We start from the raw sequence: 18,178 nt of genomic DNA on the forward strand, positions 1-18,178 counted from the left end.
GGTGTAAAACAAAGTGTAGAGCTATAGATGGACAGATGCTGAATGAAACATGTTTGGCAGTCAAGAGCTTACAATGACTACCACAGCAGAATTATGTCAAGTGATCTTTCACAGAACCCAAAGAAATTCTGGTTGTACGTAAAGGCTGTTCGTGGTGCCAAAGTTAGTGTCCAGTCCCTAGCTAATGAAACAGGAACTGGAACATAGGGTGGCAAAGCAAACACTGAAATGTTTAAGCCCATTTTCAAATGTTCCTTTACAAAAGAAAACCCAAGAGGATGGACCCAATTTAATCCTTAAACCACTGAAAAGATGGACAAAATAAGTATTAGTGTCAGGGGTGTTAAGAAACAGCTTAAACTGTTAAAACTGAACAAAGCTCCAAGCCCTGATGGAATCCCTGTCAGATTCTACACTGAATTTGTGGCTGTGTTAGCCCCTCTTCAAACTATAATCTGTCCTAAGACTCTGGAACAAAAAACTCTGTTCTGTTCTTGGAAAAAGGTACAGGTGGCACCCTTCAACGAGAAGGGTGGTGGAAGTGATTCACAAAACTATCCTCCAATATCCTCGACAGTGATTTGTTGTAGAATCTTAGAACATATTTTGAACTCAAACATAATGAGGTATCTTGAACAGAATGACCTCCTAAATGCCAATCAGCATGGATTTCAAAAACCTTGATCATGGGTAACCCAACTTGCACTTTTCTCACATGACATACTGAAAACTTTGGATCATGGCAATCAGGTAGACACAGTGTTTCTTGATTTCCATAAATCATTTGACTCAGTACCGCACCTATGCTTACTGTCAAAAGTATGATCATATGTTGTATCAAATGAGATTTGTGACTGGATTGAGGACTTTTTGGTAGGGGCGGACACAGTATGTTATCTTACATCAGATGTAGAAGTAACTTCAGGTGTTCCCCAGGTGAAGTGTGTTGAGACCCTTGCTATTCACAGTTTATATTAATGTCCTTGTGGACAACATTAATAGTAAAATCAGGCATTTTGCAGATGATGCAGTTATCTATAGTGAAGTACTATCTGAAAGAAGATGCTAAATATTCAGTCATATCTTGATAAGATTTCAACGTGTTGCAGAGATTGGCAACTTTTCTAGATGTTAAGAAATGTAAAATTTTGCACTTCACAAAATTAAACAATGTAATATCCTATGACTGAGTCATTGGTGGAATTGGCCAACTCAAACAATACCTGGGTGTAACAATTTGTAGAGATATGAAATTGAATGATCACAGAGGTGCAGTTCTGGGTAAAGCCCATGGCAGAAATTGGTTTATTGGTAGAATACTTGGGAAGCAAAATCAATCTATAAAAGAGATTGCTTACAAATCATTAGAATACTGCCCAGCATGTGGGACCCATACCACATAGGACTAATAGGAGATATTGAAGGTATACAGAGAAGGGCAGCACAAATTATCAGAGGCTTGTTTAATACCTGGAAGAGTGTCACAGGGATACTGAATGCACTGAACTGGCACACTCTTGAAGACAGACATAAGCTATCCCAGAATATACTACAGTCCCCTATGTATCTGTCACATTGGGATCAAAAGGATAACATTAGAATAATTACTAGATGCACAGAGGCATTCAAACAATCATTCTTCCCACACTCCATAGATGAACGGAACAGGATGAAACCCTAATAACTGGTACAATGAGACGTACCCTCTGCCATGCACCTCACAGTGATTTGCAGAGTATAGATGCAGATTCAGAAAGTAAATTTGAACTACTATCAGATGTTAAAATCACATAAAAATTAGAAACCAAAAAAAATCAATGGTTTTACATTTTAATAAAGTTTAATAGATATTGTAAAACAAGATTATGTGCCTGTTATTCATTTCTGATTTACCAAGCCATGGTATTTTTGTGAGGTGATACTATAACAGTCAACTGTTTCTGAGTTATTGCTTGTGCTGGGTTATTATGTACCACTGTGGGTAGTTCTAAATATGTATTTTCTCTAAAAAGTATTCTTGGAATTGCATAGTGCACTTCGGACACAGAAACGTGAAATTCCAGCAGAATTCTTACCCAATAAATCATATGACGTGGGACATCGAAAATTTGATTCCACAAAGTGTTTAACAATATGCTCCTACGTCCCCAATAAAAGTAAATCAGAATTCATGCTATCATCAATGCATCATGACAAACGCGTTGATCAGCAGAATGGTAAACCTGGTATTATTCTATTTTACAGTTCTACAAAGGAGAGAGGGGGGTGGGGGGTGGATGCTCTTGATCAGAAGATAAATGTGGATGAAGATGTAAAAGGTGGCCATAAGCCATATGATGGGCTGCAATGGATATTGCTATTGTTAACAGTTCCGTAATATGGCAGTACTTCAATCCCAACGCAAAGATGTCACATTGCAAATTTATGAAAGAATTATCAACAACTTGAACTGAAAAGCTCATGAAACTACATGCTACTGTACCAACTCCATCAACAAGTTTGAAAACATTAATTAATTCAGCATTTCGTTTGGAAGAGAAGTTCCAATCATCAAGCTCATGTGGACCTAAAAAGCGTCAAAGATGTAACTTTTGCTCAATAAATCATGACAAAAATGTGTTAGTCACTTGTTCAAGATGCAACAAATATATCTGCAAAAAACGCTGTCAGCAGAAGATATTATGTGTACAATGCAACAAATAGTAACTGTATCATGAACAACAATATTTTAGAGGTTGAAATTTTTGTTAAGCATGAAGTATTGGCTGTTAATTTCTTTACTATACATAAAAAAATACATTTCCCCTTTCAGAGATTAATTTGGGCCTTAATCAACTAGGCAGATGAAGTAAAAAAGAAGAGTTACTACTAAAATGAAAAAGTTTGTTACTTTAAAATTAGCTTTGCAATGAGAATTGAAAAAAATGTAGACATTAAAATAAACATGTTTTGTATGAGTTTCTGTCTTTCTTATACCCCATATTTAGATTAAAGCAATTATAAACAAGTTGAAATGAATGTGTATAAAACAATTACCAAAAAAATAAACCAAAGTAAATGGAGATATTAATAATTTTTGGGTCTCTAATAGTAGTTGTGATAATCAAAAATATCAATAGTAACACAGGGTTAATTAGAAATTTTTTTCTAAGACTACCTACTGTCTTCTGTTGCTAATAGACTACAAAGTGAGTGGTTGTGAAGAAATTGTATTATTTAGAACTTAAGATTTCTCTGTTTTGAACAGCAAAGTGATTGCAGCTTTACACAGCAGTTTCTGAGTAATTCTAAAAATTCAATACATTGATGAGAATGTTCATTCAAAACTAACAATAATCATATTTTGCTATGCAGTTTTTTTCTTTTTTCCTTTTTTTCATAGCACTGAAGAAGTATGAATGTTACAAACTGAATGGATATACAAAAAAGAAAATTCTGCATCTACAGCAGATACAGAAAACCACTGTGAAATGTATGAAACAGACTATTTCCCATTGTGTAACTTTTTAAGGCTTTTTCACATTCTATTTGTGTGTAGAGCATGGGAAGAATAATTGCTTCAATGCTTCTCTGTGCATAATTATTACTCTAATATTGTGTTAATGTTCCTGACAGGAGCTGTACTAGGGGGTTCCTAGATTCCCAACTTAGCAGTTGTTCTTGAAACTTTTTAACCAGACTTTCATAGGATGGGTGACATATCTTCAAGCACCTGACAGTATAGGACTTTTATCATTTGTGTGATGCTTTTGAATTGGTCCACAAAGCTACAACCATTTGCACTGGCTTTCTTTATATATTCAATATCCCATGACAGTCATATTTGGTAAGTGTCCCATAACCTTGAGCAATATTCTAGGATGGATTGCACATGTGTTTTGTAAGCAATCTCCTTTCCACACTGACTACATTTTTCTAACAGCTCACTGTTAACAAAAGGCTGCCACATGCTTTACCTATGACCACACTTATGCCATCACTCTATCTCATCATATCCCAACAAATTGAAACTCTCAGGTTTTTATATGAGTTGACTGATCCAGCAATCCCAATTGTAAATCACTGATTTTGCAATAATAGGGTACTGTACTTTTTTTCCATTTTGTGCAGTGGTCACTTTTATATTTATGACAGTTTAAAGTGAGCTGCCAATCACCACATAACATTTAAATCTTATCAAGATATGACAATATTTGTGAAGCTTTTTCAGACAGTATTTGTTTATGAATAACTGCATTATCTGCAAAAAGTCTGAGTCTGCTATTAATATTGTCTGCTAGGTTATTAACATAAAAAGTGAAGAGCCCCATCATACATTTTTGGGGAACACCTGAAGGTAATTTAACATCTGTGACTCTCCGTCCACTACAACAGGCTGTGTCTTCTCTACCAAGAACTCTTCAATGCATTCATAAATTTCACTTTCTAAACCATATGACCATTCTTTCATTATGTACATTGATGTGTTACTGAGTTAAATGCTTTTCAGAAATCAAGAAATACTGTGTCTACCTCTCTGCCTTGATCCAAGGCTTTCAGAAAAGTGCAAGCTGCATTTATCATGACTGATGTGTTTGGAATGCATTGGGGTTGGTGTGAGTGAGGTAATCCTTTTCCAGATAGCTCACTATGGTTAGCTAGAATGCATTCTAAGATTCTGTAACAAGTAGAGTCAATGATATGGATGTCATTTTTCTGCACCACTTGTGATAGATACCCTTCTTATAGAAAGATGCAACCTGTGCTTTCTTCCAACTACTGGACGCAGTTTTTGTTATAGAAATTTATGATTATTATGATTAAAAGAGTATTTAACTTGGCTGCAAATTACGTTCAATTTTAGTAGTTTCAGCTCTTTCTCAACTATCTGACACTAATATCTGCATCAATCATCTTCAATGTGGTGCAAAAACTAAACTGGTACAGTAGTCCCGGAATACGCTTTGTTAAGGACTCGCAATTTGATGTATAAATATTTTTAAATAATAACCTGAAAAGTAAAAATAAATATTACAAGTTTTATTTAAAGATTTACATTGTAATAGTACAACAACAACAAAAAGGGAAACCACAACCACTTCCATAATGTCATAGAGTGCTCAAAATTCCTATTATCTGCCACAATATACATTTGCAGTCACTACTACAGGAGTTTCTAGGCAGAAAACTATTTCAACAGCACACTGTTTGAATTGGTTAGAGTCTGCAGTACTTGTGCATTGATTTATATTTGAAATTATGCCAAAGAAAAGAATTCCAGTGAGGTAAAATGAGGCAAATATGTACATCGCCTGATAATGTCCTATCCAGAGACTAGTACTGACATTGACAAGCAGTTGTCTAGTCACAAGCTCACAGTGAACTGGGAACCCAATACACAGGGCCAATGACAAGGGGGGGGGGGGTCTATGGGGGCTACAGCCCCTCCCCCCCCCCCCCCCCCCCCCCATGGAGTATCATATTACACTGGATAAAATGACTTCAGAAATCAGCGAATATATTACTCCAACAGATTCAATCTTTTTTTTATAATTATGTAGCAATATAGGTTGTAATCTATTCCAAACACATTTTAACAAAAGAATAAGAGCTGCAAATAGCTTACTACCTAAAGCAGTAAATTTCATTTAACTTAAAATAGGCATCTTATTATTTATTAATACACATTTTTTACAGCAAACTCCAAAACAGTTACAGAAAACTACTTTAAGCAACACCAAATTTTACCAATTTATCAGTAAAGAACCCCAACTCTCCTTTTGTTGAGCCGTACAACCCCCCCCCCCCCCCCTCCCTCTCTCTCCATTAGCCCCTGCCCTTAACCGACTTCAAGAATCGCCCTTGCCAATACACCTATGTATTTCAAGTGAAACTATCTCTAGGAGAGCAGTTCCGATTTTTATAAGACACTGTATGCATCTGTTACCTGCTGAGTTTTCCTCACTAATGTAAGACCCTAATAAATTCCCATAGCTGTTCACACTAAACTGACTCTTATGTGTGACCTGCCTCAGCCATTGCAGTGACACAGGATATGGATAAAACATATTTGTGTACTAAATGTGGATCAGACTTATTGCAGGATTCTTCTGAGAAATTGGTGCTTGTGGGAATAACCTAGATTGTTACCTGGATTCTTCCCCAGCTTTCCTGAATGCGCAGGTAGCAACTCTCCCTGCAACATACAGTTTGTTCCTATAACCTCCCTGGCCTCAACTTTCACTAGTCCCTATCCTCCACATGCCTATCCCCTTCCCTGCTGCTGCTTTAGCCCTGGTAGTCCTTTCCCCTTATCTACTTTTGTCCTCTTTCCTCCTCCCCTTAAAGCCACCTAATGCTGCACATAGCAGCTTGCTATCCTATCTGTACATACTCCCACAGTCTAGCATCTTTCCCCATCCCCCTGCTATTCTCCCCCCACCCTGTCTCATGCCTCTTATGTAGCCCACTACTCATCCCAAAAAGGAAAAAAAAACCTTTGGTTTCTAAACAAAGTAAAATGATTCCTCTCATCCTCAAAAGTTTTCACAACATCCGAAATGAAGCCAATATATGACAGTGAAAGGGTCTAAAATATGAGATATGATGACAATTATTTTGCAATTCAGATAAAATATACATTTTTTCAAATCTACCTTTCATTAATTGAAATAGATAATTGAAACTCACCGTATGATTTGGAGTAAAAGCCAAGGTACACTATTTTATCTGGTGTTCCACTAACATCCACTGCAGAATCAATATCCTTGTTTTTAAGATCAGAAACTCTAATAATAGATCTATTTTCAAGGTAGTCAGGGTTCATTTCCTGAACTGGATTGAAAAGCTGAAAAAAAAATAAATGAAAATAATTATCTCTAGATCCTTGAGGAGTAACTCAAATTTAAACCATAAGGCTGTCATATGAAACTCTTCTTTTTTAAGTCACCATGGAGACTTAAAATCAACTGTGTTGAATAAAGCAAGTTATTGTAAACTAAAATTGAAATAGATGCTGAGCAACAAGTTATGTATTCAACTTTTTCTCTGTTTCCGTATAGTCTAACTCTTAAATTCCATGCACATTTTTCTGTTTAGGAGGTGTAATCTTGCATTTTGTGACTATAGTATATCCTTTTACATTACTAAAAGACTAAAATGGTACTATGCAATTATAGATGTCACTGAGATACATATAAAATCACATTTTGAGGCTGTAGTTGTACAGTAGTTGTGACTCTTGAAGTTTTCCTATCATAGCAAGTATGCCATAAGGTTTCTGGATTGCAGACAAGTTGTGTCAATGTCTTGCAAAATGTAGATGTAATTTGGCTGCTATCCTGAAACCTCATGATGAACTGTAGTTGTCACTCAACACTGTTACACACTTGCAGAGCAACAAGTTATGTATTTAACTTTTTCTCTGTTTCCTTGTAGTTTAATCCTTAAATTCCATGCATGTTTTCTATTTAGGAGGTGAAACCTCACATTTTGTAACTGTAAAGTGTAAATTCAGGCAGTGTGTAGCACAGCTGCTAGTCATTTGTGTGTTCTGAAGAGCCAACAACTATTTGTTTATAGTTAGCTTCCAACTGTTGCTGCTTCACATCTGCAGAGCAGAAAGATATGTATTTAGGTTTTCCCAAGTTTTCTTAGTATTTTGGGATGGGTATGACATGCGCATGCTGAGCACAGATGCAGGAGAAGTTGGCCACAGTTCACAAACAGCTGTATGTGCTATTGGCTGTGGTCAGCCATCTTCAGGCTGTTGCATCTAACATGCCACATAGGACATCTCAGAAGTTACGTGTTTCACCCACAAATTCTGCTGCTGAAGCACCTTCCAGTGGACACAACATAGGGAGATCTGCTATCATCTCAGGATGAGTGGCAGCTGGTAATGAATTCATATCGCTTGAGGTGAAGAGGCAATGTGAAGACTAGCCATCTGAACTCGCCCACTCATCCTATGAGTGGACAGGTGGCCATTCCTTCAGGAGGACTCAACCAGGAACCCAGGGGAGGGGTTTGTCAGTTACCAGAAACTCCAGTGTTAGGCATGTGGTGAAGCCTCTTAGGGAAATAGCATAGAGCACCAGAAAGAAAGCCAATGTACACTTGGTATGTATGCCAGGAATCTTTATGTGAGATGTGTAGAAGGCTTTGCCTGCAGCTATCAAGCATGCAGTGTGTCTAAAAGTTGTGTCTCATGTAAGCACCAATGAAGCCTGTTTCTTGGGTTCTGGGGCCATCTTCAATTCATAAAGGTGGCTGGCAGAAGTGGTGAGGGCTGCCTGCCTTTCAATCAAGCTGCAAGTTGAGCTCATAGTTTTCAGCTTTGTTCCCAGAGTTCAGTGGGGTCTTTTGGTTTGGAACCGAGAGGAGGGTCTCAGCTGAATGCTCTGTGAACTCTGTGATGGTCTTGGCTGAAGATTTCTGGACCTACATGATCAGGCGGAGAGTTGTAGGGGCCCCTCTTGATAGGTCAGGGGTGCACTACACAAAGGAAGTAATTACTTGGTTAACAAAGTACTTGTGGAGTGCACATTGGAGTTTTTTAGGTTAGGCAGTAGTTTGAGGTACTCTGTCGAATACTCACTAGCCAACATGTATATGGTGAAATCAGACCACATTCGGAGTAAAGACACTTCAACTGTCAAAATTTTATCAATAAACTGTCAAAGTATTCATAACAAAGTTCAAAAAATTTACCTCCCTCCAGGAAATTTACCAAGCGAGGTGGCTCAGTGGTCAAGCACACTGGACTCGCATTGAGGAGGATGACGGTTCAACCCCGCGTCCGGCCATCCTGATTTAGGTTTTACGTGATTTCCCTAAGTCACTCCAGGTGAATACCGGGATGGTTCCTTTCAAAGGGCATGGCTGACTTCCTACCCCATCCTTCCCTAATCCGATGAGACCAATAACCTCGCTGTCTGGTCTCCTCCTCCAAAACAACCCCTCAACCCGAACCAGGAAATTTATTGCAGTCAAATTATTCTTGAGACTGAGAGCGGACTGAAACCCAAAGCAGAAAGTTTACTGATCTCATACAGATTTGATTTTGCATATATAGACTGAAGAGGCGAATGAAAATTTGTACCAACACTGGAAACTGAACCCAGGTCTCCTGCTTGCTAGGTAGCCATGCTAGCCATTAAATCACCTTGGCACAGAAATTCACACAACTGCACAGATTACCCTGGAACACAACTGTCCTCGATCCAAATTCTCATTGCCACCCTCATCTACTTTAAAGTCCATCTTTCACATGAACAAAATTCCAGAGGCTCATATGTTCTGGAATAGCATCGAATGAGCCTGAATCCCAGGAGTACGTATTTATACAAATGAAATAACACACATTCAGAGACTTTACTGGTCTCCTACAGATATGATTTTATGTATACAGACTGAAGCAGCAAATAAAAATTTGTATCAAGACCGAGAACTGAATCTGGATCTCCTGTTTACTAGGTAGGTCCATTAGCCACTAAGTCACCTTGGCACAGTGGTTAACACAACTACATGGATTACTCTGGCATGCCTCTGTCCTTGATCCAAATTCTCACTGCCACCGCAGTCTACTTTAAATTCCCCTTTCACATGGACAGAATTGCCAAGGCTCACCATGTTCTGGAATAGCACCTCAACATCGAACGTAAATGGGGGATCCAGCGCGAGTCCCAGTTGCAGGTACTTATACAAATAAAATGACATCGGCGACCACTGATGATGTTTTAAATAAAGCAAAGCACTTATGGTACAAATAATCTTTATACAGTCTCATATGATAGTAAAACTTCCATATTACTTGTAAAACTGTGAATGTAGACGAGAAGCAGCATAAACAAAATGACTTCATGTATTCTCAGTCTTGTTTAAGGGTCTTCTGACAACTCAGTGCCTCTATTATTCAGAGAGTTATTACCTTTAACCCCTTAAATCATTTACACTCATATCCTTCCCATTTTGCCATGATTTCTCTACCATTATTATACCTAAATAGCTGTAGGTGAGGAACAACAGCACTGTACTAGTGGTTTCCTGTCTTGTAGATGCAAAGATAAAGCTTTACAACATATTTGATATGTACAATTCATATTGTCATTTGAAGAAGGAAAAAAAGTAAAAGAAAGGAAAAAACTTAAAGTAGATGTAGTTATAAGTCCATTTCAAGAGCATATTCGTTTGTTGAAAGAGTTAATTGCTTCTTGTTCAGCAAGAATAATAATGATGATTATGCTAATCATGATGACAAAGGAAACTAACCACTCCAGAGGCATAGCCTTCTTCATAAGTAGGAATTCCATCAGGTAGTGTTGTGGTCACAGATGCATCGTCATAATGTAGTACAGCCTCTGCATGAGCTTCAACAAACTTGCCAGAATATTCATCGGTTTTGTGGCAGGAGCCCATTCCACGGAATCTCATCCAATAGTTTCCTGGTGCCTGATTAGCCTCAATCACAAAATCATAACGCTCACCACCATTTATTATAAAAGAGTCCACTGCAACAAATAAAACAATCATTAACAACTGAAATAATATAGAACATCATATAATAATGCACAATACACATTGGTGTATAAATATCCCAATGTGTGTGTGTGTTCTTTTTCTTCTTCTTCTTTTTCTTCTTCTTCTTTTTTTAGCTCTCTGAGTCTGAATAAGTACAGTGTTCTGTGTTCAGAAAGTTCAGGTGATACACAATGTTTAAAATTCTTTAGAAGTAAATCTTATGAGTTAACACTTGACGTAACAGATACAAACGACATAACAGGAATGCAGGCCAAATTACACTTCAAATGAAATTGAAATGGCACCATGAGTAAGGCAAAGATATAAAAATGAGGAAAGGCAATTATTCACATGTTAATTATGGAAGCACTGTGCAAAGACATACAAAAGCAGAGAGAAGTTACTAACTTTTGTGCTACCCCTCTTTTCCTGATGTAAGAACTTATTCTCTCACACACAACGTATATATACCTGCATGCATCCCAATAGCCATTCATAAACAATCAGTGTCAAAGACATCATGGGGGATACATTTGGATGTATTTGGATGTCTATGTTGTTGTGTGTGAAAGTGTGTACTTACATTAAAAAAGGAGCGTATCGCAAAGTTAGCATGATTTCTGTGCTGTGGAGAAGAGTGCTCCAGAAATATATTGCAGACTGTGCAGGGAAAATTCCATTAATTTCTGTGGCTGGATGATCCAATTCTAGCAAAAAAGTGGCAATCTTTGGACATTGTCAAATAATTCAGATATAACTATAAATCATTCTACCACAAAATCTCCAAAATCCACAATTTATATGTCATAACAGAATACATCTTGTTAATAGTGCTTTGATCAATGACTGAACAGTAGCTAGCAGTAGTGCTTAGTTTGCATACGCCAGTTGTTTTCTTAAATGTTTCTGCTTGGACATGAAAAGTAGCTGAAAATATATATATGGTGTCTGTTCTTTTAGACTTGTCCAAACGGGCAGACACATTCTTGATCCCACTGTCATACATATAGAGAATGAGATGAAATAAATACTGACATTGGCTACAACTGGGTACTTTAATGAATTCAATAGTGACAAGTTAAAATTTATGCAAGACTGGAACTGGAACTCGAACCCAGATTCCTCTCTTTCTGCAAGCATTCGCCTTAACAGCTTTGGCTGTCTGAGCCTGCTTTCTTTCCAACATAAATTCACAACTTGTCTCACACTACTTCTGCAGTGCCACCAGTCCACAACAGTCATTGCTCACTGCATCAAACTGGATCCCTGCAAGAGTTCAAGAAAGAGAATGAATCTGCACTGATGAGCTCAATGACCATCGAGCCATACGTATTTATGTATGTGTGGTGTCTGTTGTTTTTGACATACATTGCATTGCTAATTCCACCGAAGACTTTAATTTCAATCTGGATATGACTAGGAGTATTTTTACATTGCTTACAATAATCTTGGCCTCCATTTCACAAGTTATACACTTGCAATTTCCTGTGTGAAATAGTGCGTTACCATCTTCGTAGTTGTTCCATTTGTGAACATGTTCTGGACTAGTTTACTCTGAGCACCACACTGTGGGATGTGCATGTAAAGAATGATTTGTGCTCATATCAAGGGAGGTTTTGTACAAATATGTATGAGCCACAGCAATAAAGTTTTAATCATCACCTTGAAAATCTAAAGTTACATGATTAATTCTGTAATTAGATAAACAAAAAATCTACTCACCAAGCCGTGGCAAGAGCTCAAACATATAAAAAAGTTTTACTTATGCAAGCTTCTGGAGTCAGTGGCCCCATCTTCCAGTAAAAGGGTTGTAGGGGACAGAAAAGCGGTGAAGGAAAAGGAACTGGAGAGGTTTAAGAAAAGGGGTACAGTTCAGAAAAGTCAGACAGAACCCTGGGTCAGGTGAGACTTACCAGACAGGATGAGAAGAAAAGACTGATTGTTGGGGACTGCACCAGATGATATTTGAAAACTTGAGAGCTTAAAGGTGGAAGACAGCGTAACATGCAAGACAGAGATTATTACCAAAACACCATGCACAAGTTAATACATTGAACAGAGATGGGAAGGGGTTGACAAAAAATCAAAAAATGAAAGATATAGGAAACTAAAACAGAGTGAAGAAAGGAGTATTTGCTATGAAGAAATGCTGAGATGAAAAAAAAAATAACTTTCATTAAGGCCAGGTGGGTGGCAAGAACCATGGGCATACTGCAGCACTAGTTCCCACCTCTGGAGTTCTGATAAACTGTTGTTTGGTGGAAGAATCTAGATGGTGCATGTGATAAAAAGGGTGCTAAGGTCAGGTTGTAGAGCATGTAGCATCCTAACTGCTAAATTTGTGGTAGGCATGCCAATGTAAGAGGTGGAACAGAGTTTACATAATAGCTGCTACATGATGTGTGTTGTTTCACAGATGGCTCTCCCTTTGATATTTTGCACAACTATAGTAACTACTCTCACTTTATAAAATATACTTCAGGTTATCAGTTTTCTTCACAATGCTAAACATAAATTTAATGTAATAATGTTTTCTTGTTTGGAGTAAATGCTTCTTGTGTCCAAAATATAAATTATCTAACTGTTTGCTGACTTTGCTTGTAACATAATCAAAGCTAAAATAAGTATTAGTATCTGCATACTGTGTATTAACTTACTTATTTTTATCATTATTTAATAGTACTGGTATGTCTACATCTACATACACTCCTGGAAATTGAAATAAGAACACCGTGAATTCATTGTCCCAGGAAGGAGAAACTTTATTGACACATTCCTGGGGTCAGATACATCACATAACCACACTGACAGAACCACAGGCACATAGACACAGGCAAACAGAGCATGCACAATGTCGGCACTAGTACAGTGTATATCCACCTTTCGCAGCAATGCAGGCTGCTATTCTCCCATGGAGACGATCGTAGAGATGCTGGATGTAGTCCTGTGGAACGGCTTGCCATGCCATTTCCACCAGGCGCCTCAGTTGGACCAGCGTTCGTGCTGGACGTGCAGACCACGTGAGATGACGCTTCATCCAGTCTCAAACATGCTCAATGGGGGACCGATCCGGAGATCTTGCTGGCCAGGGTAGTTGACTTACACCTTCTAGAGCACGTTGGGTGGCACGGGATATATGCGGACGTGCATTGCCCTGTTGGAACAGCAAGTTCCCTTGCTGGTCTAGGAATGGTAGAACAATGGGTTCGATGACGGTTTGGATGTACCGTGCACTATTCAGTGACCCCTCGACGATCACCAGAGGTGTACGGCCAGTGTAGGAGATCACTCCCCACACCATGATGCCGGGTGTTGGCCCTGTGTGCCTCAGTCGTATGCAGTCCTGATTGTGGCGCTCACCTGCATGGCGCCAAACACACATACGACCATCATTGGCACCAAGGCAGAAGCGACTCTCATCGCTGAAGACGACACGTCTCCATTCATCCCTCCATTCACGCCTGTCGCGACACCACTGGAGGCGGGCTGCACGATGTTGGGGTGTGAGCGGAAGACGGCCTAACGGTGTTTGGGACCGTAGCCCAGCTTCATGAAGACGGTTGCGAATGGTCCTCGCTGATACCCCGGGAGCAACAGTGTCCCTAATTTGCTGGGAAGTGGCGGTGCAGTCCCCTACGGCACTGCATAGGATCCTACGGTCTTGGCGTGCATCCGTGCATCCGTGTGTCGCTGCGGTCCGGTCCCAGGTCGACGGGCACGTGCACCTTCCGCCGACCACTGGCGACAACATTGATGTTCTGTGGAGACCTCACGCCCCACGTGTTGAGCAATTCGGCGGTACGTCCACCCGCCCTCCCGCGTGGCCACTATACGCCCTCGCTCAAAGTCCGTCAACTGCACATACGGTTCACGTCCACGCTGTCGCGGCATGCTACTAGTGTTAAAGACTGTGATGGAGCTCTGTATGCCACGGCAAACTGGCTGACACTGACGGCGGCGGTGCACAAATGCTGCGCAGCTAGCGCCATTCGACGGCCAACACCGCGGTTCGTGGTGTGTCCGCTGTGCCGTGCGTGTGATCATTGCTTGTACAGCCCTCTCACAGTGTCCGGAGCAAGTATAGTGGGTCTGACACACCGGTGTCAATGTGTTCTTTTTCCCATTTCCAGGAGTGCATATACTTTGCAAAGCGCCACGAAATGCATTGCAGAGAGCACATCTCATTGCCCCAGTTACTAGGGTTTCTTCCTGTTCCAATCACATATGGAGCATGTGAAGAATGATTATCTGAATGCCCCTGTGTTTTCTGTAATTATTCTAATCTTGCCATCATCGTCCTTATGTGAGTGATACATAGGGGGATGAAGTATGTTCCTAGAGTCAACATTTAAAGCCATTTCTTAAAGCTGTTTTAGTAGACTCTCAGAATAGTTTATGTCTATCTTCAAGAGACCTCCAGTTCAGTTTATCCAGTATCTCTGTGACAATCTCCTACTGTTTAGACCTGTGATCATTTGTGCTGCTTGTTAGCCCTATCTGGTAAGGGTCCTACACACTTGAGCAATATCTTAGAATGGGCAACATGAGTGATTTGTAAGCAGTCTCCTTTGTAGACCGATTGCACTTCCCTAGTAGTCTACCTCTAAACCAAATTCTACCACCTACTTTTACCAATGAATGAGTCTATCTGATCATCCCACTTCATATCCCTAAAAGTGTCACACCAACGTATTTGTATGAGCTGGTTGAATCCAACTGTGACTCATTGATACTAGTCATACAATACTATGTTGTTGTTTTTTTTCGTTTTGTGAGGTGCACAGTTTTATATTTCCAAAATTTTGCACCACTCTGAAATGATATCAAGATCTGACTGAATATTTATGCAGTCTATTTCAGGCAGTATTGGTAACTTAAGACACCATTAATACTACCAGATAATAAATTTTCATAAGTAATCTCTTAGTAACAAAAGGCCATGGCATTTCATCAGTCATCTACATATACATAGCTATTCTTCAATTTATACTTAAGTTGCCTGGCTGAAGGTCTTTTTGAACAACTTTTACACTGTTTCTTTACCATTCCACTTTCTAACGGTGCATGGGAAAAATGAACATTTAATCTTTCTGTATAAGCTCCAATTTCTCTTTTTTTATTATGACGATCATTTCTCCCTTTGTAGGTTGTGACAATAAAATATCTTCACATTCAGAAGAGACATTACTGTAGACAATAAGTTACCAGTAATAACAGATGATGAGAAATTATTGCCAACTGAATATAGTAAATTCTCAGCCATACCAAATGATAGTAAAACATTTGTACTAATAGGAGCTGATAAATTCTCAGCAATGAATGAACGTAGCAAATATTCAGCAGTAACAGATGTCAGTAAATTCTCAAAAGAAACCGAATGTAACAATTTTTTGCAGTAAGGAATCCATTAACTTATCAGTATTAACTGAACATAGTAGCTTACACAAAATGAAAAAAATATAATTTCCTATGACTATAATATCAGTGAGTCACTGTTGGAATTGGCCAACTCAAGTAAATACCTGGGTGTAGCACTTTGTAGTGATAGGAAATAGAATGATCACATAGGTTCAGTGAATGGGAAACCAGGTGGTAGACAGTGGTTTACTGGTGGAATACTGGAGAAGTGCAATTAGTCTGCAAAGGAAATTGTTTACAAATCACTTGTGTGACGAGTTGTAGAATATTGCTCATGTTGTGGGACCTGTACCAGGTAAGACTCACAGGTGATACTGAATGTTTACAGAGAAGGACAGCATCTATCACCACATGTTTATTCGATGTGTCACAGAGATACAGAAGGAACTGAACTGCAAGACTTGGAAGACTCTTGATGATAGACATAAACTATCCTGAGAAAATATATTAATTAAGTTTTGAGAACCAGCTGTAAATGGTGACTCTAGGAATGTACTACAACTCCTATCTATCACTTACATAGGGATCCTGAGGATAAGATTAGAATAATTACTGCACAAGCAACCATTCTTCCTGTGCTCCATACATGAATGGAATGGGAAGAAAACCTAATAACTGGTACAAAGGGATGTACCCTTTGCCACATACTTCATGATGGTTTGTAGAGTGTAGATGTAGATGTAGAATTCATAACAGTGCATTCACCCAACCAAGTAACTTAATTAATTGATCAAATCCATTTCAGTTGAGAAATCACTTCACAGTGTACTGAGTCTTAAAGGAACAGAACCCACAGAGTTTAAGAAACTGGATTCTATGAGAATGTCACATGCAAAGCACTGACTGTGCTTGCCACCTGTTGTTGTCATGTGCTCTTGCCTGCAACTGCTGCATGTTGTGTGTATTGTTCCATCAGTCATAGATGCTGTGTTGGCTGCTTATTGCCCCACCTAGCTATATTGTGTAGAAGTTGCTGAAAGTGGAAAGCACACTGCTAACTAACATAAATGTGAAAGAGCTCATGCACTGCATACTCTATCACTCCCTTTTTTTAACTAATCTTGTATTTGATTCACATTGTGTTTGAAGACTATGTAACACATATGAATCGTCTGTATTTGCATTTGACATGCAATGTTTGATTAGGTTCTTCTTTAGAATGGTATAATTGCTTTATCACTTTTAAAATTTCTTTATATTTCTTAATGGGTATCGAAAGTCATTTCATAATGTTGAATGGCATATTTATCTTCTTGTTGATTTTCCTTAAAACAGCTTGATTAATGTTGTCAAAAAACACTTCTATTTCTTCTTTGTAGATAATAATAATTTGGAAACTGTTTTCAGTTCAAACATACAGACTTAATAACTTTTTGATGTCATAAATAAACATATGCATCACTTTCAGTTATCTTTACTTCTTTTGTGCTGTCAATATTATATACATATAAATCACATCATGTGTCACAGTTCATCAATAATAATGACAATTAACCTCTTAAATTTTTATAAATGAGATGTGAGATGTGAAATTCAGTATTTGGGTGAACCAGATGTCTATAATTAAAGTGCAGCTACTCATGGAGTTCCAGTGTAGGCTGTAATTATGGTATGGCAACAAAACTTTGCAGATATGCTAATGCCTTAATCTGGAATTGATTTACATAGTTCCAACTTTAGCCACCAGGAGCAAATCTGGCATTGTACACTGTTTGTATGTCAGCATGTCATTAACACTATCATTTGACAAGCCATAATATGAGTGAACCACAAAGATATTGAAAAGAGAGACCAAGCACTATTAGTGAAACTGTTTCATGTGTACCACAGCAATTGCAGTGCTTCAATGTGAGAGTATTATTGACTGATAGATCATTAAATGGCTTAAAGAAGATGATAATGAAATTTGTACACATGGGTGTGCTTGTTGTGACACTTGGAAAGGAAGGCATACTATCACAATGGAAGTTATTGAAGAAGTTGCTGTTACTGTAACTGACCATGCAGCATGTGCCTCAGGTGGTGCTAGTGCTTGTGAAGTGTCATGAGAATTGTATATCCCATCATCAACAGCACAGAAATTTTGCATTCAATATTATACTGGTACCTGTACAAGATCAAGACAGTGTAGACAGTGTAGCAACTGAGACTTTATGATCTGCAGCAACAGTCTGAATTTGCTCTTCAGTTTCTGTCATGGACTGAAGTTGATGGAGTGTGGCTGGACAATATTCTATGGAGTGACAAGGCACATTTTAGA

At 38.6% G+C, this 18,178-nt stretch overlaps 1 protein-coding gene across 1 annotated transcript in view; it reads right to left on the reverse strand.

The window, feature by feature from the left end:
* Positions 1-18,178, reverse strand: part of LOC126336824 (uncharacterized) — a 194,775-nt gene that overhangs the window by 63,746 nt on the left and 112,851 nt on the right. Inside the window, exons 7-8 of the mRNA XM_050000885.1 lie at positions 10,252-10,490; positions 6,670-6,826 (exon numbers count right to left, since the gene is read on the reverse strand). Coding sequence (XP_049856842.1) covers positions 6,670-6,826; positions 10,252-10,490 — 396 coding nt within the window. The remainder of the gene's footprint in view (positions 1-6,669; positions 6,827-10,251; positions 10,491-18,178) is intronic.

Source organism: Schistocerca gregaria, chromosome 2, assembly GCF_023897955.1.
Source record: "Schistocerca gregaria isolate iqSchGreg1 chromosome 2, iqSchGreg1.2, whole genome shotgun sequence".
NCBI lineage: Eukaryota > Metazoa > Arthropoda > Insecta > Orthoptera > Acrididae > Schistocerca > Schistocerca gregaria.